Here is a 26680-nt window from a genome sequence, read left to right on the forward strand (position 1 = left end):
ACTTTCATGCTGGATTTGGACTTTCTCAAGTACTTCAGTCAGATGCACCACGGTAGCGCAGTGGTTAGCAGGACGCAATTACAACTCGAGGCGTCGGAGTTCGGAGTTCATTCTGTCACCCTTTGTATGTCCTCCCCGTGGAATGTGTGAGTTTTCTATGGATCCTCCCGTTTCCTTCCGTAGTCAAAAGATATACTGGGCAGCTAATTGGTCATTGGAAATTGTCCCATGGTTAGGTTAGGGTTAAATCGGGGTTGGTAGGGTTTGCGGGAAGAGCCTATTCAGCCCTGTATTTCTAAGCAAAATCAATAAATAGATGCTACACATACAATTATTAAGCAAAAATAGTGCCTGTTTACCAGTGTACATTGAGATTTGCTTAATAGATAGAAGACAAAAATAGGAATAAGTGGGTCAGATTGGGTTTGAAAGGTAGTGCGCACAAAGTTCATGGGGCACCAGCTATTCATAGTTTGGATGAGAGATCAAAAAGCTGACAATACAAAATAAGTGACAATGTGTGCTGTGAGTGTGAAGACAATACAGAAAGGCTTCATCTTCAGTGAATAACAGAAATATGGCAAATGTGGCATTGTGGGCATCACTGAGACGTGGCTAAAAGAAAATCAGAGCTGGAAGCTTAACATTCAAGGATACACATTTTATGAAAGGACAGGTAGGTAGGCAGAGGGGGTGAGGTAGTTTTGTTGGTAAAAAATGAAATCAAATCCTTATAAAGAGGTGACATAGGATCAGAAGATGTAGAATCTTTGTGAGTAGAGGTAAGAAACTGAAAGGGTAAAAAGACCGCAATGGGAGTTATATGCAGGCCAGGATGTGGGGTACAAATTACAATGGGTGATAGAAAAGATGTGTAAAAAAGTAATGATACAATAGTCATGCAGGATTCCAATATATAGGTTGATAGTGAAAATCAAGTTGGTGTTGGATCCCAAGAGAAGGAATTTTAGATTGCCTACAAGGGCCTTCCTGAAGATAAATCCAAGAAAGGCGACCGGCCCAGATGACATCCCGGGATGGGTTCTCCGGGCCTGTGCAAGTGAGCTAGCTGGAGTGTTTGCTCCCTCGTGTTTTAAGAAGGCAACGATAATCCCAGTGCCGAAGAAGAGCAAGGTGGCATGCCTGAATGATTATTGACCTGTGGCTCTGACATCAATTGCTATGAAGTGCTTCAAGAGATTGGTTATGGCACACATCAACCACAGCCTACCGGTCAAACTCGATGCTTTGCAATTCGCCTACCGGAACAACAGGTCAACGGCAGATTCCATCTCTCTGGCCCTACATTCCTCCTTAGAACACCTGGAGAATAAAGACGCATACATAAGACTCCTTTTCATTGACTACAGCTCTGCCTTTAATACCATCATTCCAAATAAACTGATTCCTAAGGTCCGGAACCTGGGCCTTAGCACTCAGATCTGCAGCTGGATCTTCAACTTCCTCACAGACAGGACCCAAGCTGTAAAAATAGGGGACAAGCTCTCCTCTGCAATCACTCTGAGCACCGGTGCCCCACAAGGCTGTGTACTCAGCTCCCTGCTGTACTCTCTGTACCCCCGTGATTGTGTAGCCAAGTTTCCATCAAACTCAATATATAAGTTTGCTGATGACACAACAATTGTAGGCCGTGTCTCGGGTATTGATGAGTTTGAGTACAGAGAGGAAATTAAGAACCTGCTGGCATGGTGCGAAGACAATAACCTATCCTTCAACGTCAGCAAGACGAAGGAATTGGTTGTTAACTTCAGAAGGAGTAGCGGACCGCACAACCCAATTTACGTCAGTGGTGCGCAAGTGGAACAGATCAAAAGCTTTAAGTTCCTCGGGGTCAATATCACAAATGACCTGACTTGGTCCAACCAAGCAGAGTTCATTGCCAAGAAGGCCCACCAGCGCCTTTACTTCCTGAGAAAACTAAAGAAATTTGGCCTGTCCCCTAAAACCCTCACTAATTTTTATAGATGCACCGTAGAAAACATTCTTCTAGGGTGCATCACAACCTGGTATGGAAATTGTCCTGTCCAAGACCGAAAGAAGCTGCAGAAGATCGTGGACACGGCGCAGCACATCACACAAACCAATCTTCCGTCCATGGACTCACTTTACACCGCACGCTGTCGGAGCAGTGCTGCCAGGATAGTCAAGGACACGACCCACCCAGCGAACAGACTTTTTGTCCCTCTTCCCTCCGGGAGAAGGTTCAGGAGCTTGAAGACTCATATGGCCAGATTTGGGAACAGCTTTTTTCCAACTGTGATAAGACTGCTGAACGGACCCTGACTCGGATCTGGGCCGTACTCTCCAAATATCTGGACCTGCCTCTCAGTATTTTTGTACTACCTTACTTCCCATTTTTCTATTTTCTATTTATGATTTATAATTTAAATTTTTAATATTTACTAATTTTTACTATTTTAATATTTTTAATATTTAATATTTGTAATCCAGGGAGTGTGAAGCGTAGAATCAAATATCGCTGTGATGGTTGTACGTTCTAGTACCAATTGTTTGGCAACAATAAAGTATAAAGTATAAAGATAGCTCTTTAGAGCAGCTTGTGGTTGAGCCCACTAGGGGAAAGGGTATTCTAGATTGGGTGTTGTGTAATGAACCAGGTTTGATTAGGGGTCTTAAGGTAAAGGGGGCAGTGATTATAATATGACAGAGTTTACGCTGCAGTTTGAGAGAGAGAAAATAAAGTCAGATGTACCAGTATTACGGTGGAGTTATAGAGGCATGAGACAACACCTGCCCAAAGTTGATTGGAAGGGGACACTAGCAGATATGATGACAGGGCAGCAATGGCTGGAGTTTCTGGGAGAAATTTGGAAGGTGCAGGATAAATACATCCCAAAGTAGAAGAAGTATTCTAAAGGCAGGATGACACAGCCACGGCTGACAAGGGAAGTCAAAGCCAGCATAAAAGCAAAAGAGAAGGCATATAATAGAGCAAAGATTAGTAGGAAATTAGAGAATTGGGAAGCTTTTAAAATTCCACAGAAAGTAACTAAAAAAGCTATAAGGAGAGCAAAATTAAATATGCAGGCAGGCTAGGTAGTAATTTGAAAGAGGATACCAGAAGTTTTTTCAGATATATAAAGAGTAAAAAAAGAGGTGAGAATGGATATTGGACCGCTGGAAAATGGCGTTGGGCCGGTAATAATTGGAGACAAAGAAATGGCAGATGAACAGAATAGGGCAAATGCATTGTTAGTATTCATGTTGGGATTGCTGGAATATAAGAGCAAGGAAGTGATGTTGAGGCTTTATAAGGCTTTGGTCAAACTTCAGTTGGAGCATTTTGGCCCATTATTTAAGAAGGGATATGTTGGCATTGGGGATGATCCAGAGGAGGTTCATGAGCAAATTTCCCTGTATTTTTCTTACAGCTCTAAAGAGGAAGTTTTTTCATGGCCTGAAAACTGTGCAGCACTTTAAACCTTTTTTTTTTGTAATATGCATACTATGAAAAGTCCAGCAGTGCGGTCGCAAAGGCTACATGCACGGGAGCATTTCGGTTACAGTGCAACCATGCACCTGTGCAGCTTATGGGGAACAGTATTTATGAGAATTATTCTAGGAATGAAAGGGTTATAAAAAATAAGGGGGGATCGAATATTGAAAGCCCCAGATAGAGTGGATGTGGAGAGGATGTTTCCTATAGTGGGTGAGTCTAGGATCAGAGTGCACTGCCTTAGAATAGAAGGATGTCCTTTGTAGAACAGAGTTGAGAAAGAATTTCTTTAGCCAGAGGGAAGGGGATCTGTAGAATTCATAGCCACAGATGGCTGTGGGGGCCAAGTCATTAAGTATTAAATCTAAGTTGATAGGTTCTTCATTAGTCAGAGTATCAAAGGTTACAGGGAGAAGGCAGGAGAATGGGGTTGAGAGGAATAATAATTCAGCTAAGATGGAATGGCGGAACAGACTCTGTGGGGTAAATGGCCTAATCATGCCACTATGTCTTATGGCCTTATGGCTTTAACTATTCTAAAGGAAGGATGCAACAACCATGGCTAACAAGGGAGGCCAAAGACAACGTTAAATCAAATGAAAAGGTGTATAATATAGCAAAAATTATTGGGAAACTAGAGGATTGGGAAGCTTTTAAAAAGTGACAGAAGGCAACTAAAAAGCAATAACGAGAGAAAAGATGAAATATGGAGGTACCCTAGAAAATAATATAAAAGAGGATACCAAAAGTCTTTATTTGCATATATAGTGTAAAAGTGTGGAAAATTATATTGGAGCAGTAGTAATGGGGAATAAAGAAAGGATGGATGAACTTTCTAAGTATTTTTCATCAGGCTTTACAGGGGAAGACACCAGCAGTATGCTAGAAGTTTAAGTGTGTCAGGGTGCAGAAATGAGTGTAGTTGCTATTATGAAGGAGAAGTTGCTTGGTTCGCTGAAAGGTCTGAAGATAGATGAGGCATGTGGATCAGATGACTACACCCAGGTTTCTGAAAGAAGTAGCTGAAGAGATTGTGAATGTGTTAGCAGTAATCTTCAAAGAATCACTAGATTCTGAAATGGTTCCAGAGGACTGGAAATTTGAAAATGTCACTCCTCTCTTTAAGAAGGGAGAGGCACAAGACAAGATATTATAGGTCAGCTGGCCTGACTTAAGTGATTCGTAAGATTTTTGCATCTATTATTAAGGATGAGGTTTCAGGGTACTTGAAAGCAAATGATATAATAGGCCAAATTCAACATGGTTTCCTCACGGAGAAATCTTGCCTAACAAATCTGTTGGAATTCATTGAGGAAATAACAGGCAAGATAGATGAAGGAGAGTCAGTGGATATTGCTTACTTAGATTTTCAGAAGGCCTTTGACAAGGTACAGCACATGAGGCTACAAATCAAGATAAGAGCCTATGGTATTATAGGAAAGATACTAGCATGGATAGAACGCAAACACGAGGAAATCTGCAGATGCTGGAAATTCAAGCAACACACATCAAAGTTGCTGGTGAACACAGCAGGCCAGTCAGCATCTCTAGGAAGAGGTACAGTCGGTGTTTTGGGCCGAGACCCTTCATCAGGACGGACGAAGGGTCTCGGCCCGAAACGACCACTGTACCTCTTCCTAGAGATGATGACTGGCCTGCTGTGTTCACCAGCAACTTTGATGTGTGTAACATGGATAGAAGATTGTCTGACTGGCAAGATGCAAAGTGGTAATAAAGGGGCATTTTCTAGTTAGCTGCCGATGACAAGTGGTGTTCTGCAGAGGATGGTGTTGGGATCACATCTTTCCATATTACATGTCAATGATTTTAGAATGATGGAGTTGATGGCTTTCTGGCCAAGTTTACAGATGGTACAAAAATAGGTGCAGGGAGAGGTAGTGTTGAGGAAGCGGGGAATCTGCGGAAGGGCTAAGAGAAATTTAGGAGAGTGGACAAGGAAGTGACAAATGGAATACAGTGTAAGGAAGTGTATGGTCATGTACTTCAGTAGAAGGAATAAAGGCATAGACTATTTTCTAAATGAGGAGCAAATTTAGAAAACAGAGGTGCAAATGTACTTGAAAGTCCTCGTGCAGGATCCCTTAAGCGTTAACTTGCAGGTTAAGTTGGTGGCAAGGAAGGCAAATGCAACATTGACATTCATGTTGAGAGGATTAGAATATAAAAGCAAAGAGTAATTCTGAGTATTTAAAAGGCATTGGTCAGGCCGAACTTGAAGTATTGTGAGCTGTTTTGGACCCCTTATCTAAGAAATCATCTGCTGGTTTTGGAGAGGATCCAGAGAAGGTTCACGAGAATGATTCAGGGAGTGTAAAGGTAAATGTGTGGGGTGTGTTTCATTGCTTGAGGAGTTCAGAAGAATCTCATTGAAAACTACTGAATATTGAAAGGCCTAGATAAAGTAGACGTGGAGAAGATGTTCTCTATAGTAGGGGAGTCTAGAACCAGAGGGCACAGCTTCAGAGTAGAAGGACATCCCTTTACAATAGAGATAAGGAGGAATTTGTTTTGCCAGAGGATGATGAATTTGTGGAATACATTACCACAGGCAGCTTGGAGGCCAAGCCACTGGTTATATTTAAAGCGGAGGTTGATAGGTTCTTGATCAATAAGGGCATCAATGTTTATTAAGAGAGAATGGGGTTGAGAGGGATAATAATGGCAGAGCATACATGATGGGCTGATTGGCCAAATTCTGCTCTTATGTCTTATGGTCATATATGCCAACAGGCCTTGGGTACTTATCCACCTCAATGCTTTTCAGAATTAACAACTACATCCTCCTGAATCTCAAAATGTCCCAGCATATTATTATGCCCCACTCTGTTTTCACTATCCTTCAATTTTATCTCCTCTGTAAATACCAACACAAAGTTCTCATTTTGTACCTGTGACATCTGATTTGACACCAAGCATAAATTCCCTCCTTTATCACTAAGTGGACCTACCCTCTCCTTAGTTTTTTTCTTATGTAAGTATAAACCTCTTTTCACAATGTACCAGAATGAACTAATGGAGAGCATTTTGAATGGCATTTCAAAATTACACTGATAGTGCCTCAGCAAATAGTGACACTTTAAACAATCAGAGACAGGTTTATTATCACTGTCTTAAATGATATGAAATTTGTTTTCTTGTGGCAGTGGTACAGTGCAAAGACACAATGCTACTATAAACTACAAAATAATTAAATGGTGCAAAAAAAAGAATAACAAGATAGTGTTCATGATTCATGGATCTTTGAGAAATCTGATGACAGACTGTGGGTCTTCAAGCTCCTATATCTCCTCCCTTATGTTAGTGGTGAAAAGTGGCATGCCCAGATGGTGAGGGTCCTTAGTGATGGATGCCACCTTCTTGAGATACCACCTCTTGAAAATGTCCTTGATAGCGGGGACAGTTATGTATATGATGCAACTGGCTGAGTCTACAAGGCTCTGCAGCCTCGTGCAATCCTGTGCGTTGGAGCCTCAATACCAGGCAATGATGCAATAGTCAGAATGTTCTCTGCTGTACATCGATAGAAGTTTGCAAGGATCTTCGGCAGACATACAAGAGGTACTTATATACTTTATACTTCATGTGATGCTAACATACTTCAACGAGTATGCTTTTCCACCCTTCATCTGAGGGTCCTGCCCACACGTTGATGATGATATTCCTAATCGATGCAAGGCTGTCAGAGATTTTCCTGTCTGGTACAGCACAGGTTTGGTGCAGATGGATCACCTGTCCCAGAACATACTTGATTTGTTTGAAGAAGGCCTTGTACAAGATCTTGTACAAGGATCCATCCGCAGGGACCTCCATCATCCAGGCCATGCTCTCTTTTCGCTGTTACCATCAGGAAGAAGGTGCAGGAGCCTCAGGACCTGCACAACCAGGTTCAGGAACAGTTATTAGCCCTCACCATCAGGCTCTTGAACCAGAGGAAATAACTTTACTGAACTTCACTTGCCCCATCACTGCACTGTTCCCACTGAACTGGATTCACTTTCAAGGAATCCTCATCTCATGTTCTCAATATGTATTGCTTTTTTATTACTATTATTTCTTCTTTTTTTCTCTTTTTTTTGTAATTGCACAGTTTGTTGATTTTTTTTTGCACATTGGTTGTTGTTTGCCCGTTGAGTGAGGTCTTTCTTTGATTTTACTGTTTTTCTTGTACTTACTATGATGGCCTGAAAGAAAATGAATCTCAAACTGTATAAAGTGACGTATATGTACTTTGATAATAAATGTACTTTGAACTTAGTAATTGGCATTCAACAGCAATGAGGGTCTCCAGTTCCTGATGTTTTCCCGCTCTCTCTTCTTGTAAATGAGGCCAATAATATTCTTTTTCATTGATTCTGACAGGCTGCCAGCCAGCAGCTCAGTGTTGTGGGCTCTGTGGCACTCAGCTATCCACTTTGCTGAGCAAATACAACGCAACCGGTAAATTGTCACACCTGTTAGTTTTATTCACTTCAACTAAACAGAATCTGGCAGCTCTTCCACAGTTAGTGGTTGGTCCAGACTCTCCTACTTGCTGTTATCAAAGACCTTCATGTAAGAGTTCCAAGAAGCAATGAAGTCTGTGGCCTTTCTATCATCCAGGCCAGCATAGAAGGATTTGCTGATCTTCAGCATGCCTGTATATCAGGATGTTACTGAGCCAATCTCTTCCTTAACTCTGCAGATCACAGAGTCTGTTGGAATAATCCTGAACACATCTCATACTGCTTCACGGAACAGACTCTGGATTGGAAGACAATCTTGGAGGATTCTGAGGCACTGGCAAGGCTTGCGTGCTTCTCAACTCTTGGAGCTCCACCCTCACATTCAACTCCTCAACTGCAGAACGAGAAGTTTCTATTCAATTCAATTCAAGTTTAATTTCCATTCAACCATACATGATTACCCATGAATACAGCCAAAAAAAACAGCATTACTCCAGAGCCAAAGTACAAAGCACAGTACCAATAGTCATAAAGCACAAATAAGATATCAGGGAAATACAGTCACACAAAAAAATATAGTCCAAGACACTGAGTCCATAAATGGTACAGAAATCTGCAGTCAAACACAATACTTATTGTCCGAACACTGGGCGTAACACTGACTTCAGCTTGTATGCTGTGCCACACTGACTCCAATGCCTTTATCCTGGGTGGGTATAAACAGTTGAGTCCTGGTTCTCACTACAATCGAGGCCACGCAGCTCCCCTACTGTCTGCTCCTGCTGTCCACCAATAAATCAGTGAATTGGACTTGCAGCATTCCACATTAACAATGTCCAACAGGGTCTTGCAATCATAAGAAAATGACTGGGGCCATCACTCGCTGTTAGACTGCACTCTGCCTGCATGCTCCGACTCCTCCAATGCCGATGCAGGCAGTAGCATGATTCACACCGAGTCCAGCTCCTCAGTTTCTCCGCCAATGAGCAACTCGCTGATGGGGTAGATCTACAGTTCTTTAAGTTCTTAATGTCAAGCAAGGTCTTGCAATTATATAAAAACACATTTAAAAAAGATGAAAACACCTTTGGTTAACCCCGTAGAAGCCGCTACAATCAAACATGCTGCCATCTTACCGGAATTTTTTTCTGGAGTTAACACAATTCCCTCTGACTCTCTATTACTTTCTGAATCCTTTGAAGATAAACAATCTTTTGATGCTCTCGTCGGTTGCTTTCTACCAGTGCAAGCAAACGTAGAACATCTTGCAGGAATTGCAGAAAAGAACATGATGGATTCAGTGGTCAATTTCCAGTGTTCACTGTCAAAACCATCAAATCTGATCACTGAGATCTCATTTGGCTGGCAGTGAGTGTGCCCTCCCTGTCAGATCCTTCATACACCGGCAATGATACCTCACTCACAGCACATGCTCCCTCTGATTTGGTTGTGATGAGAATGAGGTGATTGCCGACCTCACTGCGCTCTGCAGATTTGCGAACAAGATGTACAAAAGGATACAAGGACCCTTATTGAGGTTCATCTCAAGCAGTTGCATTGCAGAGAGATTGCTGATCCAATGATACATATCTGGACAAGCCTCAAGTGTCTCTAGACAATGATCAACTCAGTGAAAGACGAACTTCCGTCTGCTTGAAACTTAATGGTCTTCTGGTACAACAGTATGTTTCTAGGGAATACTGCCATCCGGCACATACTGGGGTTCTGGAGAATGTGCTGAGGGATGCACGGAAGCTTAGTACAGCTGATGCAAAGGCTTTGTGGAGGAATGCTGTCTAAGGTCCTGTCACCACTGCACACTGAATGGCTGGAACATGTGGAAAAGCCTCTCAAACGCTTGCAGTGTGTATTGTTGAAAGAACCAACAAGAGTGCCAGTGGGCTTTGTGTAGAGAATATACTAACAGTACAAAGGTATACCGGTAGATTTGATAATGCTCTGAATGTATAGACTGAATGACAATATGAATGCAAAGAAAGCCATGCAGCTTTTTTGTATTTCTTGTATGTATTTTTATGCATAAAGTCTATTTGTGAAATTGTAAAAAAAAATCACACATTGCATAATTTCTAGTATAAAGTGTGTGAATGAAAATCACAGAGTAATTGTACCAGGATATGCTTTTATAGTCCCCACCTGTGCCATGCTATGTTAGTGGGTGTTATTTTGGTTTATTGGGTTTTTAGCTCATTCAGTTATACTGTAGGTCAATTTTTTATTGATATATTAAGGGTAAAATGGTTATTGCCACTTACGGATATTGGAATTATTTCTACAAATTATTGCTCCTCAATACTTTCAAATCTGTTTGTAAAATAGAAATTAGAAGTATTGGGCGCATTTCCCCTCTTTTAGTGTTGATGTGTGATGATATTTGGTTCTGATGTGAGAACAGCTGTCCAGCACTTAAATAATAGTCACGTGCAATTGAACTTAACAGGATCAATAAGCAGTGAAGATATAAAATTGAGTTTTGTGTTAATAATAACTGTCCCACTGTAAACAGAACTAAAATATCACTAACTCTTCCTTCAGTTAGTCCTGACGAAGGGTCTCGGCCTGAAACGTCGACTGTACCTCTTCCTAGAGATGCTGCCTAGCCTGCTGCGTTCACCAGCAACTTTGATGTGTGTTGCTTGAATCTCCAGCATCTGCAGAATTCCTGTTGTTTGCATTTTAAAATAGATTTGGTTTAATTATGCTAAGTGTAGCATTTTTCTGACATTTTACAAAGACCACAATATATCGGAGGTAAAATTTCTTTAGAAATAGTTGTTCTGAGTAACATTAATCCAATACTCAAATCTGATATTTAGTTTATTCATTATTCATTAGTTTTCAGAAAATAAATGTTTTCTCCAAGGAAATAATAATTAATTTAGTTCAAAGTTAAAAGTTAATTTATTATCAAAGTACATACATGTCACCATATACAACCCTGAGATTCATTTTCTTGTGGGCATACTCAGTAAATCCAGGAACCATAACAGAATCAATGAAAGACCGCACCCAGCAGGATGTACAAACAACCAATGTGTGAAAGACAACAAACTGCAAATACAAACTTAAGTAAAAATGTAAGTAATGTTTTAGGAACCTTTTACCAGTATAAAATTAGCTCATGAAACTTATCTATTTGACAGAGAAGGATTTCAATTGCTTGCTGGATTCTAGATCCTTACAATTGCACGAATTTTGAAAGTCTGCCGGGTATTTTATTGGTTGTATTTGCCAAACCCAGTCCTGTTCACAATCAAACTTTCCAGCAGGGGTCACTGGATAATGAAGAACAGCAGGAGACAGACTGATGTTTTTCTTTCCTGTGCCAGTACATTGTAATTAATTATAATGCCCTCATTGTCAATCTGGCTACTGATAACAATTAAGTATACGATCTGAGGAGTGAACTTGAAGTTGCACCATTCTGTTTCTTCTATTACTGTACCTGTTCTATTTCCTTAAAAATTGTCCTCTAATTTAACTCATTTTCCCCAGATTATTTTACTACTTTCAGACACCGTGAGAGTAGCAAATTAGGGGACTAATTAAAATAAAATTCCTTTTCTTCTTTCTTGAAAAGGTACCAATGAAGTTAGTAAAATAATCCATAACTGTTTCAGAAAACTGCACGTTATATCACTGCTTTGATGTTGATAAGAGTTTCCTTTTTATTTTATCTGTATTTCGGAAGACTTCCTTTAAAATATTGTGGCAATTCTTTCTTAACTTGAACTTGAATTTTGTGTAAAATAAATCCAAAGAATGAAAATTTTCTATCACTGTGTATGTTGGCAGCAGCTCCAAATAATAAAGGCATTTTGAAAAACATTGTATTATAATTCACTTTTTCAGTCTTATAGCAGTAAAAAAAATAAACTTACACATTTCCAAGTCATAGGTACGCTTCAGATACACACAGTATAAAATAATACCTACTGTTGTTTTCTTTTGTACATGTTTTTAAAATGTCCTTATTCATCTCTTCTTTCGACCTCAGAATCTTAGAAACCTGTAAACAAATGAATTAAAATGGAACATGCTAACTACCAGGTAGAGTGGGGGGAATAGAGGGGGGTAGCAGTGGAAATACAGAGTTAAATATATGAAAAAAATAATTAATAAAACTTGTTCTCTTGAATAAAGATTTGCAAAAAGCCCTCTGGTGAACATAATAGAGAAAATTGAATCTAATAATGATTACCATCTGCAGTAAAAAGCTGCTGTCAGCATTTAAAGACATTTGTTGTTTGATGATATGAGGTATTAAACCATTCCATCATGTGCCATCATAGACTGCAGTGATAGGATGAGTTGAAATAACAGAAAACACAACTTGGTCAAATGACTCTGGGTCTGACTGCACATTTCTAATGGGTCATTCCTTCTTGAGCTCTACTGCTGCTGCTGTGACAGGATAGCCCTGATTCCTTGTTATTCCTAGGAAGATTTGAACACAATTGGAAAGGTACTGTTGTTTTCAGGTGGGATTTTGATTTTTTTAAAGAGATACCTATGGAATAATAACATAATGCTGATTTTAGGCGCTAGTTTAAAATATTTCTACTGAAATTAACTGAATGGATGTTTATAGAAATCTATTTCAATGCATTTGGTTTCCCTGGTGATTTCTCTCAGTTGGCTGTCGAGGTTATCCTGCTGTGGAAAATGTGTATATGGTTTGCAATGTAATTTGGTATTTGTGATTTGAAGGACTTATTGTTATTTGTTCCTGCTTTCCTAACTCTTTCCTTGATAAGTGATTGTATTATAATTATATTTAGAAAAAGAAACAGACCTTTGAAGATCCCTTTGGTGGATCAAACATTGAAATGAAATAACACAATGAATGCTGTTTACTCTTTAAGTGCAAAGAGCTGTGCGATCATATTTGTTAAGACAGAATTTTCATGTGTAGTGTTGAATCACTCTGATGCAGATTGCAGGGATTGTGCAGGCAGATATATATAACTATCAGCAGATATACTGGGTTCTGACTGTCTTGTTTATTCCCTATATCCTGACAATATACAAAATTATTTTACAACATAATAGCTAGGAATCAGTATTTCTGAAAGTAATCATCGGCCCCTGCATATATTTAATTTGCATTGTGATTAATAATTCTACTTTAATTATTGGTATAAAAATTGTGTGGTAATAAATCACTTTAAATGCCAATGAGAACATATATGTCAGTAGTAAACCTCTTTAAATTGTTTATAATATTTTGCACTCTAAATACTATACAACCTTTTCTGTGTCTAAAAGCATCTTCCACAGACCTGCAGAATTGTAATGTAAAATGCCTAACAATGTTTTAGAAGAAGCCTAATATATAATCCTGAATGCAACCACTAATATATTGAAAAGATGTCTCTGGTTGATAAAGTCACTTAACTTTGCAACTGCAACCTCTCTATTGTAGATCTATATGAATCTGTTAACATTAAGACCACATGAATTAAAACTGGCTTTATAGATTTCTCTGGAAATGCATTGTTTAATCAAAAGGTGAAATTCATGAATTCCCGGGAACAGTTTGAACTGCATTGTTTCCTGTTGTGGATGGCCTTGTGCATTATGGGGGGGGAGGGGTAATGATGGGAAGCAGTGGAAATATGTGTTGTTATTTTACAGCCAATAAACCCAATATTGAATGAGCTATAGAAAAATAAAATCTGAAATATTTTTATTTGTTTTTTTTACCCTTACTCCATCTTGCCTATTAAGAGTACAGCCGGTTTGAGGCAAAAATCCATGACTTGCGGGAACAGATGCTAAATCACAGTATGAGTTCAGGGTCTGGCTCCCTAAGAACCAACCAGAAACGCTCACTATATGTAAGGTAAGGTCATTACTTTATCATTTATTCAATTAGGTGCTGCTTATTCCAGTGCATTAAGTATATTGTATATATTTATACTTAAACGGAAATTGGATTATAATTGAAAATTGGCACTGTGTCAACATAGACCGAGCCGCACATACTTAATACAGCCAAAATTAGAACCATGAACTTGGCATGCCACATAGACTAATCAGCTGTGAGCTTGGGCATCAGTCATAGCCCAGCCTTTATTTGGAAGGTGGCCAAGATCCTCAGCTAAGTTAGGGGTGTCAGTAAGAACAATTTGGGGTGAAACAAGCAGTGAGCAGCAGCAATCATTGAATGTAATGAAAAGCCTGCCTAAACTCCATAATAAAACATGTAAGTGTAGTTCAAACTTACGTTCCATCAATATCTCTTAATTTTCACTTTTGTCTAGTGAGAACCTAAAGCAATTGACAGCAGTGTACATGTTGTAGGAGCATACGTAAGTAAGGTACATGCCTGTACGTATGCATCACTTGCATAGAAGAAGTGCACTAATATGATATTTCCTATTGAAAACTTAAATGCCCATTTTGCATGTGGGAAATTAGGTATTATAATCCCAATCCTATGCCAATCTGTTATAAAGAAGAATTTCAATCATGCTTAGACAGTGATTGGCAAACCACATATAAGATTACTATTTTGATTGATGAAACAGCAGTCCTTTTATGCGATTTGGGGCTAGATAGTCACCTTTGGTTCTTCACCATAGGATGTGTAGTGATAATAAAAATCTTTGCCTTCATTACTACATCTAACATGGCTCTAACTGCCAGCTCAACCAAAAGTCCAAAGTTTATGTCAGTGAATTTTTATGGCAAATTATTAGAGAAGCATATAAGCATATGCAAAGTTGAAAACAATGTTAATCACTAAATCTTAGCACCTTTACATTCAGTGAAATATTTGTATATATGCAGATTTTCTATAATTAGTTCCACCACTGGGTGAGAGGTGCCATAGATCTTCTTGTTACTCATTTCTTTCTGTTGGCTGTGAATTCTGTTAAGTATAATCAGCCTGCACTTCTTGGCAGGTTTGAATGTGCAATGTATCCTTCAGTTCAAAATCTGTGCTTTATGAAAAACAAACCTTTGTCTAAGCTGTTGAAGGGAGAACAAATTACAGAAGTGCTGTTTGTCTCTTCCTTCATGGTGTTTTTGCATATCTGGTCTTCTACCTTTGTGTGAAAATTAATTAGTCATTTTTGAATATGAATTTGTGTGGTCCATAGAATAATAATAGCCAAGTAATGAAAGAATATCACACATATCAGTAAATGCATAGTACAATGAGTTATAACCTTTCATCAGCCAAGATGCTCAGGTATTTGTTAAAAAATGAGTTAATTCTACATAATGTAAAAATTGTGTGAGTATTCATGATGAAAAATATCAGTGAGTCATTGGATTTTGTACCTGGAGTAGTAAGTTGTATCGTGAATGTTGGTAGAGGCAGTAAGAAAATTGTTTGTCTCCCTTAATCATTCAGAAATATCAAAGGGAAAATGGCAAGACTGGAGGAAAATAAATTTAATAATATTGAAACTGTGAATAAATAATAAGCCAGTATTTGGGTGTGATGATTTCAGTTTATTCTTAAAGCCATTTGTCATTTTTTAAAATTTTCTTTAAAGTATAGGGTTTTTTGTGAGCTCATTTCTTTGCCTCAGTTACTCTTTGTTCTGTGTTTATATGAAGGTGCAGAAAGAAACTATCAAGGTAGCATCAGACACAAGAGCCTTAGTCTTTCCCTACTGCTTCACACATGCCAACTATGAATTTTTTTGTGGTTGTATTTGGTGGCTCAGACCAAGCTTTTCACTGAAATATGCTTCAACAATGTGTGCTAAGGTAAATGTATTTCTGCTGCTCCTGACTAATGCAGTATTCTGGCTAGGACAACATTTTTTTGTGTAAGAGTATGCAATGACCATAATCATTTCCAGGAGCAGCAATAGAATGGCTCAGGTTCACCTTAAGATGTACAGGGTGGAAATGGATAAAATAAAGGGCAGAAAGAAGTGAGAATCGATGATTAAGAGAGGGAAGTTGAAGTATTTGAAAAGAAAGAAGGGAAAATGAAGGTGGCAATGAATGTGGCTAAAGGTATGTTAGCAATGAAGAGGAAATGATGAATATTAATTGAAAGAAAGCAGAAAAATAAGTGCAAAATCTGGGAGCAAAGCTTGAAGGCAACTAGATAGTTAGACATGATGCTTAAAGGTCCAGAGGACTATGATAGCTAACATTAACTGACAGGGAGTACAAAGAAAATGTTAGCAGAGGATACAGTGAGGAAATAGTGGTGCTCCTTTAAACATAAGAAATAAATAGGAGCTGAATTGAACAGGGGAAATTGGAGGGAGGAAAAAGATGCCATTTTGGTCTGAAGGAAAAACAACCACGCTATTCTGATTTAAATGAAGTTGGACACAAGAAAATTCAAAGAAGAAAAATGGTCAATATATAGTGGGAGGGCTTTAAGGGGATAAAAAAGACTTACAAAAGAAGTGGGAGCTGGATTGCATGGTGTCTCTTTGAACTATGTATACTGTATAATGTACCTCTGTATTAAGGTGAGAGTTGGATTTGAGAATGTGGAACTTTTCAAGAAGTACTGGTTCATTTCTTTGTTGAATATTCAAATATAATTTCATTGTTCCTTACTTTTGATTTAAATACCTATGTGTTGTGACCTATTGAAATGCAAATAATTAACCTATTTCTAATGCAAAAATTGGCAATTCTCCTGCGAAGCCCAGCCTTTAAATCCCTCGAAGTATTCACCAAGGGTTTGATTTCCTATGTTAGCTTGTCATGACTTTTTTTTGCAACCTGAATGTAAAAAACAGTGGATACATTACGTTACTGAAGTCACTGAGACTATTTTGACTTACAATTATGGTGTTTTTGCTAAATTTCTGTTAACAGTTTTTACACATGTGTAATTATTGATTTATCTGTTGCTCATGGATGATAATGTTTACATATTGCTTCATGACTAATATATCTTGTAATTCCTCTTTCATCTGATTAAACTGAAAATATAATTAAATATCCACTTTAGTGCTCTTAGTGTGTAGTAAACGAAATATATGTCTAGAAAATTTAGAGTAAACCTAATCTGAATCTCTCACTGACATCACATTATAGAGAATCAAAATTAAATCAGTGGATAAAATATATTAATGCTATTATGTTAAATTTACCTGAAACATTACCAAGTGTTTTGGAACTTTTAGTGCTTTATTTCAGAATGCTTTCGTGTAATTTGGGTACATGTAAAATTAATCCTAGATAATGGCAAGTTTCATTACTTCAGTGTGACGTGGGAACTATGAATATGATTAACTGTCTTGAATTTGTCACATCTCAAAGAACTGTCAATTGAAGCATTCTCAAAGATACAGTGAACTATTGTGAGTGTGGCATCACTTGAAATATATTTCAATTGAGTCTAATATGTGATTTCATTGAATTAGAATATAAAGAAATTAACTCCACTTTTTCAAAAAGGAGGGAGACTGCAGTTAATTTAATGCCCATCATAGGGAAAATGTTAGAAACAATTTTTATAGATATAGTATCAGGGCACTTAAACAATACTTAGTAATCAGGCAAAGTTAACATGGTTTTATAAAAGGGAAATCATGTTTGACCAATTTAATGGAGTTCTTTGAAGAACTATCATGTGCTTTAGATAAAGAAGAAACAGTGAATGTACTACATTTAGATTTCCAGTGTGCTAATTATGAAGTGCCACATCAAAAGTTATTGCAGAAAATAAGAATTCATAGTGTAGGAGGTAAAACGTTGGCATGGATGGAAGATACATTGGCTAACAAGAAACACAATAACGACATAGATCTTTATCCGGTTGACAAGATGCAAAGGAAGTGTGCCACCAGGATCGATGCTGGACCAGTGTTTTATAATACATTAAAATGGCTGGGATAAAGGTAACAAAGCTACACTACCAAATTTGCTAATGACATAGGTAGAGAGTAATTCGCTGAAGAAGATATAAAGAGCTACAGAGGAATACAGATGGGTCAAATGAATGAATCAGGGTGTAGCAAATGGGGTATAATGTGTGAAATTGGGTGCTTTGGAAATAAAAGTAAAGAAGAAGCAAACTTTCTAAATGGTAAGAGATCTAAGAATTCGGAGGTTCAGGCTTGTAAGTAACTAGCATTCTAACACACCATGTAACTGGGGAATCAAAATAATGTTTTTGTTTATTACCAAATAAATTATATACAAGTGAAGTGTTGCTATGGCCTACAGTAAAAGGAGGTATGCAAGGATAAAATCAAATATACTGTATCTTGTCTAAGGAAATATGTAAATATATTGGAAGTAGTGCACCGAACTTTTACTCAGTAAATTTCCTGGACTAGACCTGTTGTCCAGTGAGGAAACATTGGACAGGCTAGGCATGTTTCCTGTGGAATTTTGAATCATGAATGATGGCTTGCTTCAAACACGTATGATTCTAAGAAGTTTTGACAAGATGGAGAGGATGTTTCCTGTTATGGGAGAACCTAGTACAAGGGGCAACTGTTTAAACATGAGGGCTCATCTATTTAAGACAGAAAAAGCCATAAATCTTTGTTGCTTTCTGCCTTATTGGTGGCGGAAGCAAAGTTCTACACAGATTCTTGAAAAGTAAGTGTCTGCAATCAGAACAAAAATCTTAGTGAACAGCCAGGGGGATCTATTCTGCCGTTTAATGATACATTCATACATATACAATATTTTCAGAATCTGTTAATGTCAAGTACTTTTCCACCTTTGATTAATTATCTTATATGAAAATCTGGTTTAATTTCTTGAAGCTATTCTGGCTTTTTCTTTGGTTGCTGGTTTGTGGGGGAAAAGTTAGTGTTTTGCATTTTAACATCAGTTTAAAATTATTCACATTTCTTTATTAACAATAACAAACTGAGAAAGGGTCAAATAAAGGAAATGATGAAGTTGAATCACTATTAAAATAAGAGAAAACCACTAAACATTGTATCACATGTGGCCAGCTTGCAACTTCTCATTTCTAATGGTGAACTCGCCTACAGAAAATTTGCAAGTGACCAACAATACTTGAATATTTAAATTAGCAGGAAGACTCTGTCAAATACTTGCCACTGTTTTAAATATCCAGAAAATAAGACTGCTTTAAAGAAGATATTAAGATTCGAAAACATGTTAAGGGATAGTTTAGTTATGAATAAGATGCTGGAAATCCAGAGCAAAGCATAGAAAATTATGGAAAACTCAGTGGGAAAGGCAGTATCTATGGAGAGGAAGAAACCGTTGATATTTTGGGTCGAGACCCTTCATCAAGCCATGAAAGAAAGGGAGAAAGAGGAGTTTGTATGTTCTTCCCACAGTCCAAAATCATACTGGTTAGTACGTCACTTGATCAATGAATGTTGTCCTGTGATGAGGCTAGTGTTAAATATAGGTGGGTTGCTGGGCAGCATGCCTTGTTGGGCTGGGAGAGCGTGTTCCACACTATATCTCTAAATAAAAAAGCCAGATTAAGATGTTGGGGGAGAATGGAATGAGTACAACCTGGCTGCTGATAGATGAAGCCAGGAGAGGGAAAAGATAGGTGGGTGGGGGAGGGGAGGGGAGAATGAAGTGAGAAGCTGGAAGGAGATATGTGAAAGAGGTAAAGGGCTGAAGGAGAAGGAATCTGATGAGAGAGAGGATGGACCATGGGAGAGAGGATGGACCATGAGAGAGAGGATAGACCATGGGAGAGAGGATGGACCGTGAGAGAGAGGATAGACCATGGGAGAGAGGATGGATCATGAGAGAGAGGATGGACCGTGAGAGAAAGGATAACCATGAGAGAGAGGATGGACCATGAGAGCGAGGATGGACCATGGGAGAGAGGATGGATCCTGAGAGAGAGGATAGACCATGGGAGAGAGGATGGACCATGGGAGAGAGGATAGACCATGGGAGAGAGGATGGACCGTGAGACAGAGGATAGACCATGGGAGAGCGGATGGATCATGAGAGAGAGGATGGACCGTGAGAGAAAGGATAACCATGAGAGAGAGGATGGACCATGAGAGCGAGGATGGACCATGGGAGAGAGGATAGACCATGGGAGAGAGGATGGACCATGGGAGAGAGGATAGACCATGAGAGAGAGGATGGACCATGGGAGAAAGGGAAGGAGGAAGGGCACCAGAGGGTGATGATGGGCAGGTGAGGAGAAGAGAATGAGTAAGAGAGGGGCGAGTTTGGGGAATGGAAAAAGAGAGAAGAGGTAGTGAGAGATATTATCAGAGAAATCGATATTCCTGCCATCGGGTTGGAGATTACCCAGACGGAATATAAATCATACAATACAAATATCTGAATGAAAGCTCTACGGCATGAGAGAGTAGGTCCACAGAGGAGCTTTCTATGGACCATACAAAGTGGCATGTATGTTTCACAAACTTTCCTACTTTTGTACTATTGAGTCATGCACTCTAATCTTATTTATCTGAAGTAGTAAATTACTGTGAAGAAAAAGAAATGTCTGCTGCAGTATAAAAGTGTGAATGCATAACTAATAGGGATAAGGTACTAAAAAATTAAGTACAGTAGCATATTGTGCCATACACACAAAATACTAGAGGAACTCAGTAACACAAACAGCTTCTATGGAGGAAAATAAATTGTCAACGTTTCAGCTGAAGGTTTTAATAGATCAAGGCATTTCTAGAACAGAAACACTGAAGCTAAGTAATAATGATAATAGACATATTTAGAGCCACCTGACATGGGAATAACCAGCAATCCCCATAACCTTAAGATGTCTCTGTATCAAAATTGTAGTTTGAAGGACTATTTTTTCTTGTGAGCACAGTGAATATTGCCCTTGACTCCATGGTCAAAAACAACTAAAGCCACTAGCCTTAAAGAAACTAGTCCACACTGACCTAGTAAAGTTTGTGATATGGATTTTCCTTTTTCCTTCGTTGAATGTTGTTAGGTGTTAATTTAAGGATGGAGGTGGCCAACAACACTATTCTCATCAAGTTAGTTTAGCACTGATCATGTTAAAAACTCTCACAGACAGCAAGAACACAAGTAAAAGGCACATTTTTAAATTCATGTTTTAACAGCTTACTGTGACTGAAGTAAAGACTAGAAAATGTAGAATAAGTAGCTGCTAAAATATTATAAACAAATCATTTTAAAATAAAGTTACAAAATTGCATACAACAGGAATTCTGCAGATGCTGGAAATTCAAGCAACACACATCAAAGTTGCTGGTGAACGCAGCAGGCCAAGCAGCATCTATAGGAAGAGGCACAGTCGACGTTTCAGGCCGAGACCCTTCGTCAGGACTAACTGAAGGAAGAGTGAGTAAGGGATTTGAAAGCTGGAGGGGGAGGGGGAGATGCAAAATGATAGGAGAAGACAGGAGGGGGAGGGATAGAGCCGAGAGCTGGACAGGTGATAGGCAAAAGGGGATACGAGAGGATCATGGGACAGGAGGTCCGGGAAGAAAGACGGGGGGGGGGGTGACCCAGAGGATGGGCAAGAGGTATATTCAGAGGGACAGAGGGAGAAAAAAGGAGAGTGAGAGAAAGAATGTGTGCATAAAAATGAGTAACAGATGGGGTACGAGGGGGAGGTGGGGCCTAGCGGAAGTTAGAGAAGTCAATGTTCATGCCATCAGGTTGGAGGCTACCCAGACGGGATATAAGGTGTTGTTCCTCCAACCTGAGTGTGGCTTCATCTTTACAGTAGAGGAGGCCGTGGATAGACATGTCAGAATGGGAATGGGATGTGGAATTAAAATGTGTGGCCACTGGGAGATCCTGCTTTCTCTGGCGGACAGAGCGTAGATGTTCAGCAAAGCGGTCTCCCAGTCTGCGTCGGGTCTCACCAATATATAAAAGGCCACATCGGGAGCATCGGACGCAGTATATCACCCCAGTCGACTCACAGGTGAAGTGATGCCTCACCTGGAAGGACTGTTTGGGGCCCTGAATGGTGGTAAGGGAGGAAGTGTAAGGGCATGTGTAGCACTTGTTCCGCTTACACGGATAAGTGCCAGGAGGGAGATCAGTGGGGAGGGATGGGGGGGACGAATGGACAAGGGAGTTGTGTAGGGAGCGATCCCTGTGGAATGCAGAGAGGGGGGGGAGGGAAAGATGTGCTTAGTGGTGGGATCCCGTTGGAGGTGGCGGAAGTTACGGAGAATAATATGTTGGACCCGGAGGCTGGTGGGGTGGTAGGTGAGGACCAGGGGAACCCTATTCCTAGTGGAGTGGTGGGAGGATGGAGTGAGAGCAGATGTACGTGAAATGGGGGAGATGCGTTTAAGAGCAGAGTTGATAGTGGAGGAAGGGAAGCCCCTTTCTTTAAAAAATGAAGACATCTCCCTCGTCCTAGAATGAAAAGCCTCATCCTGAGAGCAGATGCGGCGGAGACGGAGGAATTGCGAGAAGGGGATGGCGTTTTTGCAAGAGACAGGGTGAGAAGAAGAGTAGTCCAGATAGCTGTGAGAGTCAGTAGGCTTATAGTAGACATCAGTGGATAAGCTGTCTCCACAGACAGAGACAGAAAGATCTAGAAAGGGGAGGGAGGTGTCGGAAATGGACCAGGTAAACTTGAGGGCAGGGTGAAAGTTGGAGGCAAAGTTAATAAAGTCAACGAGTTCTGCATGCGTGCAGGAAGCAGCGCCAATGCAGTCGTCGATGTAGCGAAGGAAAAGTGGGGGACAGATACCAGAATAGGCACGGAACATAGATTGTTCCACAAACCCAACAAAAAGGCAGGCATAGCTAGGACCCATACGGGTGCCCATAGCTACACCTTTAGGTTGGAGGAAATGGGAGGAGCAAAAGGAGAAATTATTAAGAGTAAGGACTAATTCTGCTAGACGGAGTCGACTGGGGTGATATACTGCGTCCGGTGCTCCCGATGTGGCCTTTTATATATTGGTGAGACCCGACGCAGACTGGGAGACCGCTTTGCTGAACATCTACGCTCTGTCCGCCAGAGAAAGCAGGATCTCCCAGTGGCCACACATTTTAATTCCACATCCCATTCCCATTCTGACATGTCTATCCACGGCCTCCTCTACTGTAAAGATGAAGCCACACTCAGGTTGGAGGAACAACACCTTATATTCCGTCTGGGTAGCCTCCAACCTGATGGCATGAACATTGACTTCTCTAACTTCCGCTAGGCCCCACCTCCCCCTCGTACCCCATCTGTTACTCATTTTTATGCACACATTCTTTCTCTCACTCTCCTTTTTCTCCCTCTGTCCCTCTGAATATACCTCTTGCCCATCTTCTGGGTCACCCCCCCCCCGTCTTTCTTCCCGGACCTCCTGTCCCATGATCTTCTCGTATCCCCTTTTGCCTATCACCTGTCCAGCTCTCGGCTCTATCCCTCCCCCTCCTGTCTTCTCCTATCATTTTGCATCTCCCCCTCCCCCTCCAGCTTTCAAATCCCTTACTCACTCTTCCTTCAGTTAGTCCTGACGAAGGGTCTCGGCCTGAAACGTCGACTGTGCCTCTTCCTATAGATGCTGCTTGGCCTGCTGCGTTCACCAGCAACTTTGATGTGTGTTGCTTACAAAATTGCATTCTTTGTAAGATCCACAGAATTTTGAAATAATTATGTGGAAATGACAATCCACAAATACACCTTCATTAAAAGCTAAAGGAATTCCTATTTAATAATTACCAATGCATCATTAAAACTCAAGTTATATTTCATACAACTCTTTCAAGATATTTTACTATAATAGTTATTCATAAATACCTGAAGATTTTATCATTACACTGATACTTCAAAATTAACAAAAAAAATCTTTTAAAGCAGTGGATCCTGGGAACAAACAAAGAATTATTGGCAGCAACCTCTGGATTTCTATGTTTAATTGCGCAAGTATATATTCCAGAAATTGATGCACATTCATTTTATAACAATTGCAATAATTTTATTATCATTAAAGCAGCAAAGAATGGAAGTCTGACCCTTAGAAAGAAAGGCAAACTGTTAAACCTGTAATGTAAATAATGAATGAAATTAAAAATAGGAGCAGATACATTGGATGGAATTGGGTACCTATTAAAGTATGTTAGATTGTAATTTTTTTATATTGTATATAAATATATAGGTCTGGCATTTTTCTGTTATTGGTGAGCCACCTATGTCCCTTTTATTTCTATCATGATGTAAGAATATATATTTTTCTTTCCTGAATGCAATTGTAATATAATCACATGTGGTGATCAGCATGATTCCTTGGCTGTTGTCACTGGCTGCAGTCTATCACTGGTAACTTCCCGTAGTAGCAGTAGTTCTCTCACCTCAAACAGAGATAGAGAAGAAGTGGAAAGGAAGTTGAATGATACACTGAGAAATTAAAGGAAGTGTGATGTAGAATTTTAAGACATTAAATGGAAGATGCAAAGTTTATTTTACAGGCTAATTTGCAGCCTAAATTTCACTTCAAATGCAACAAAAACAGACAACATGAGGATTACTTAGCAGGTCAGGCAGCACCTGAGGAGAGAGACACTGAGTCAATACTTCAGGTCACTAACCCTTTGTTTGAACTGAGAAAGTGAAGAAACAAGCATTTTAAATTACAGAAAAGATGAGAGAGCAGAGAGAATATCTATGATAAAGATGAAATCTAGTTTGTCCAGGTAACAATTATTTTTGTGCTGTCTATTTTGTTCTGAATCTGATGGCAACTTGTTTCTTTTTCTCTCTGAAAATGGTTACCTGAACGATTTTAGTCATTCCCTCTGCTCTCTCCATCACTCTGCAGTTTAAAACATGTTTGGTTCTCATTTTTCACGTCCTAACATAGGGCCACTTGGTCTAAATCATTGACTTTGTTTCTCCCTCCACAGGCGCAGCCTGGTCTGCTGCACTTCTGGCATTTTATATTCCTGGGTAGTATTTTTTACCATTTGACTATCAGGAAAATCAGTGATGGAGCAGAATTAGGCCACTCAGCTCTTGGCACCTGTTCTGCTATTCGATGGCTATTTTTTTTAAATCACATTGACACTCTACTAAACCTTCTGAGTTCCTTCATATTCAAAAAACCTATCAATATCCGTCTTGAATAAACTCACTGACTCGGCCTCACATCTTTCTTGGGCAAAGAATTGCAAATATTCAATCCATTCTGGGTGAAGAAATTTCTGGTCATCTTCGTCCTGATTGGTTAACTGCTAATGTTAAGACTGTAATCCTTTATTTATGACACCCTTGCTGAGAGTTGTTGTCCATTTATCTATCCTATCAAGCCCCACTGGAATGTTTTACATAGCAAAGGGATGAGCTCTCTTACTTCTAAGCTCCAGAAGAGACACTTAACCTCTGACAAATATTCAGCTTCTCCATCCCAAATATCAACTTAATGAACCTTCATTGACTCTCTCTATCATGAATATCCTTTGTTAGGTTAGGAGACCAAACCTATAAATAATTTTTCAGATGTACTATAATTGAGGTAGTATACACTACCATAATTAATATTTAATCTGGTGCTCAAATGATCTTGGACTAAATCAAACTTACAAGTTGCTTTCCCCAGTACTTACTTGTCCCAGTGAACTGATTTGTATAAATTCAGCTTGCTTAACATCTCCTCATAGGATAACCCAACCTAAGACTCCAAGAATCAATCTGGTGAGCCTTAGCACATTGTCTCTATTACAGGTGTATTTTTTTTTATGTAGAGAAATCAGATACTATGCACAATAGTTCACAATATTCTCCCCAGCTTTGTATCATTAAGAAATTTGGTATTTTCCTGATCCAGTTAAATATTAATGTTCTCAGAACTTGCTTTCTCTAAGGACCAGATTTTCCTTTGTCACCACAGTTTCATGGCAAATAGACTCTGCATTGGTAGCTTAATAACAATGAAGTACATCAGAGTACATGATTGGTCCATTTGGCTTGCTGTCTAGTAATTTGTCACATTATCTACTGTTCACTGATCACTGCCAGGTCCTCAACAATTACTTTCAATCTGCTTCTTCATATTAACCACTATATTTTAACTCTGAAGTAAAACACTTATTTTATTTATATTTATTTTTTCTCTGTGCCTAGTTGTGATACAATCTATGGTTTTAATCTCCTTTTTTGATTATTGTAATTAGTTCCTGTCAGTGACTTCAAAATTTGTTCTTTCTGGATCCAATATCTAATATGGCACACATGTGCATATTTTTTGAAACTATGATCTCTACTTTTAAGCTTTAAGAGCTTTGAGAACACTTCATGTAGGTCTCTTAGTCTTACTCCATCAGATTAAGCATTATCAGTTTATCGTGGATGCTTTTTGCCTTTTTATTTGGGATAGAATAGCTCAAGGAGTTTGAGTAGCAAGGGGAATAAATATCAGCTACTGGTGAGGGAATGCGACCTGTGATAAGGTCTGTTGCCATGCCTTCAGGAGAGAGAAATTTTCCCCCTTTCTACTTCAGAGCAGTGGTTCATTGACACTCCTGAGGCTGACAAACCTTGCAGTCTATCCAAATCCAATACATACATCTTGGCACTTCAAGGGAACAGTTTTTGTTTTGCACATCATCATATTTTCTAAGAGCATCTACAGAGAAATTTCTGAGAAATTTGTTCCTGGTTTATACTACTTTCAGATCTCTTTTTAATGTTTAAAAAATAAAACAAACAAAAAAGAAGATAATCTTATTTTAGAGCTCCTTTTCCACTGGAATAAGCTTCAGACTAATCAGTTTGAAGTTGTGACTCTAAAGCAGGAAGGTCTTCTATTGGATTAGCTAACTCAATGATAACTCTATATGGTGAATTTATAATGAA

General features: G+C 39.2%; 1 protein-coding gene across 6 annotated transcripts in view; it reads left to right on the plus strand.

The window, feature by feature from the left end:
• dlg2 (discs, large homolog 2 (Drosophila)) overlaps positions 1–26680 on the plus strand; it is an 841994-nt gene that overhangs the window by 617727 nt on the left and 197587 nt on the right. For 4 of the 6 annotated variants that reach the window (XM_063053945.1, XM_063053946.1, XM_063053947.1 and 1 more), the window contains one exon: positions 13693–13807. In XM_063053945.1, coding sequence (XP_062910015.1) covers positions 13693–13807 — 115 coding nt within the window. Of the gene's footprint in view, positions 1–12320; positions 12444–13692; positions 13808–26680 lie in introns of those variants that run through there. The other 2 variants (XM_063053951.1, XM_063053950.1) reach the window with 2 other exon arrangements.

Source organism: Mobula hypostoma, chromosome 7 (genome assembly GCF_963921235.1).
Source record: "Mobula hypostoma chromosome 7, sMobHyp1.1, whole genome shotgun sequence".
NCBI classification, from domain to species: domain Eukaryota; kingdom Metazoa; phylum Chordata; class Chondrichthyes; order Myliobatiformes; family Myliobatidae; genus Mobula; species Mobula hypostoma.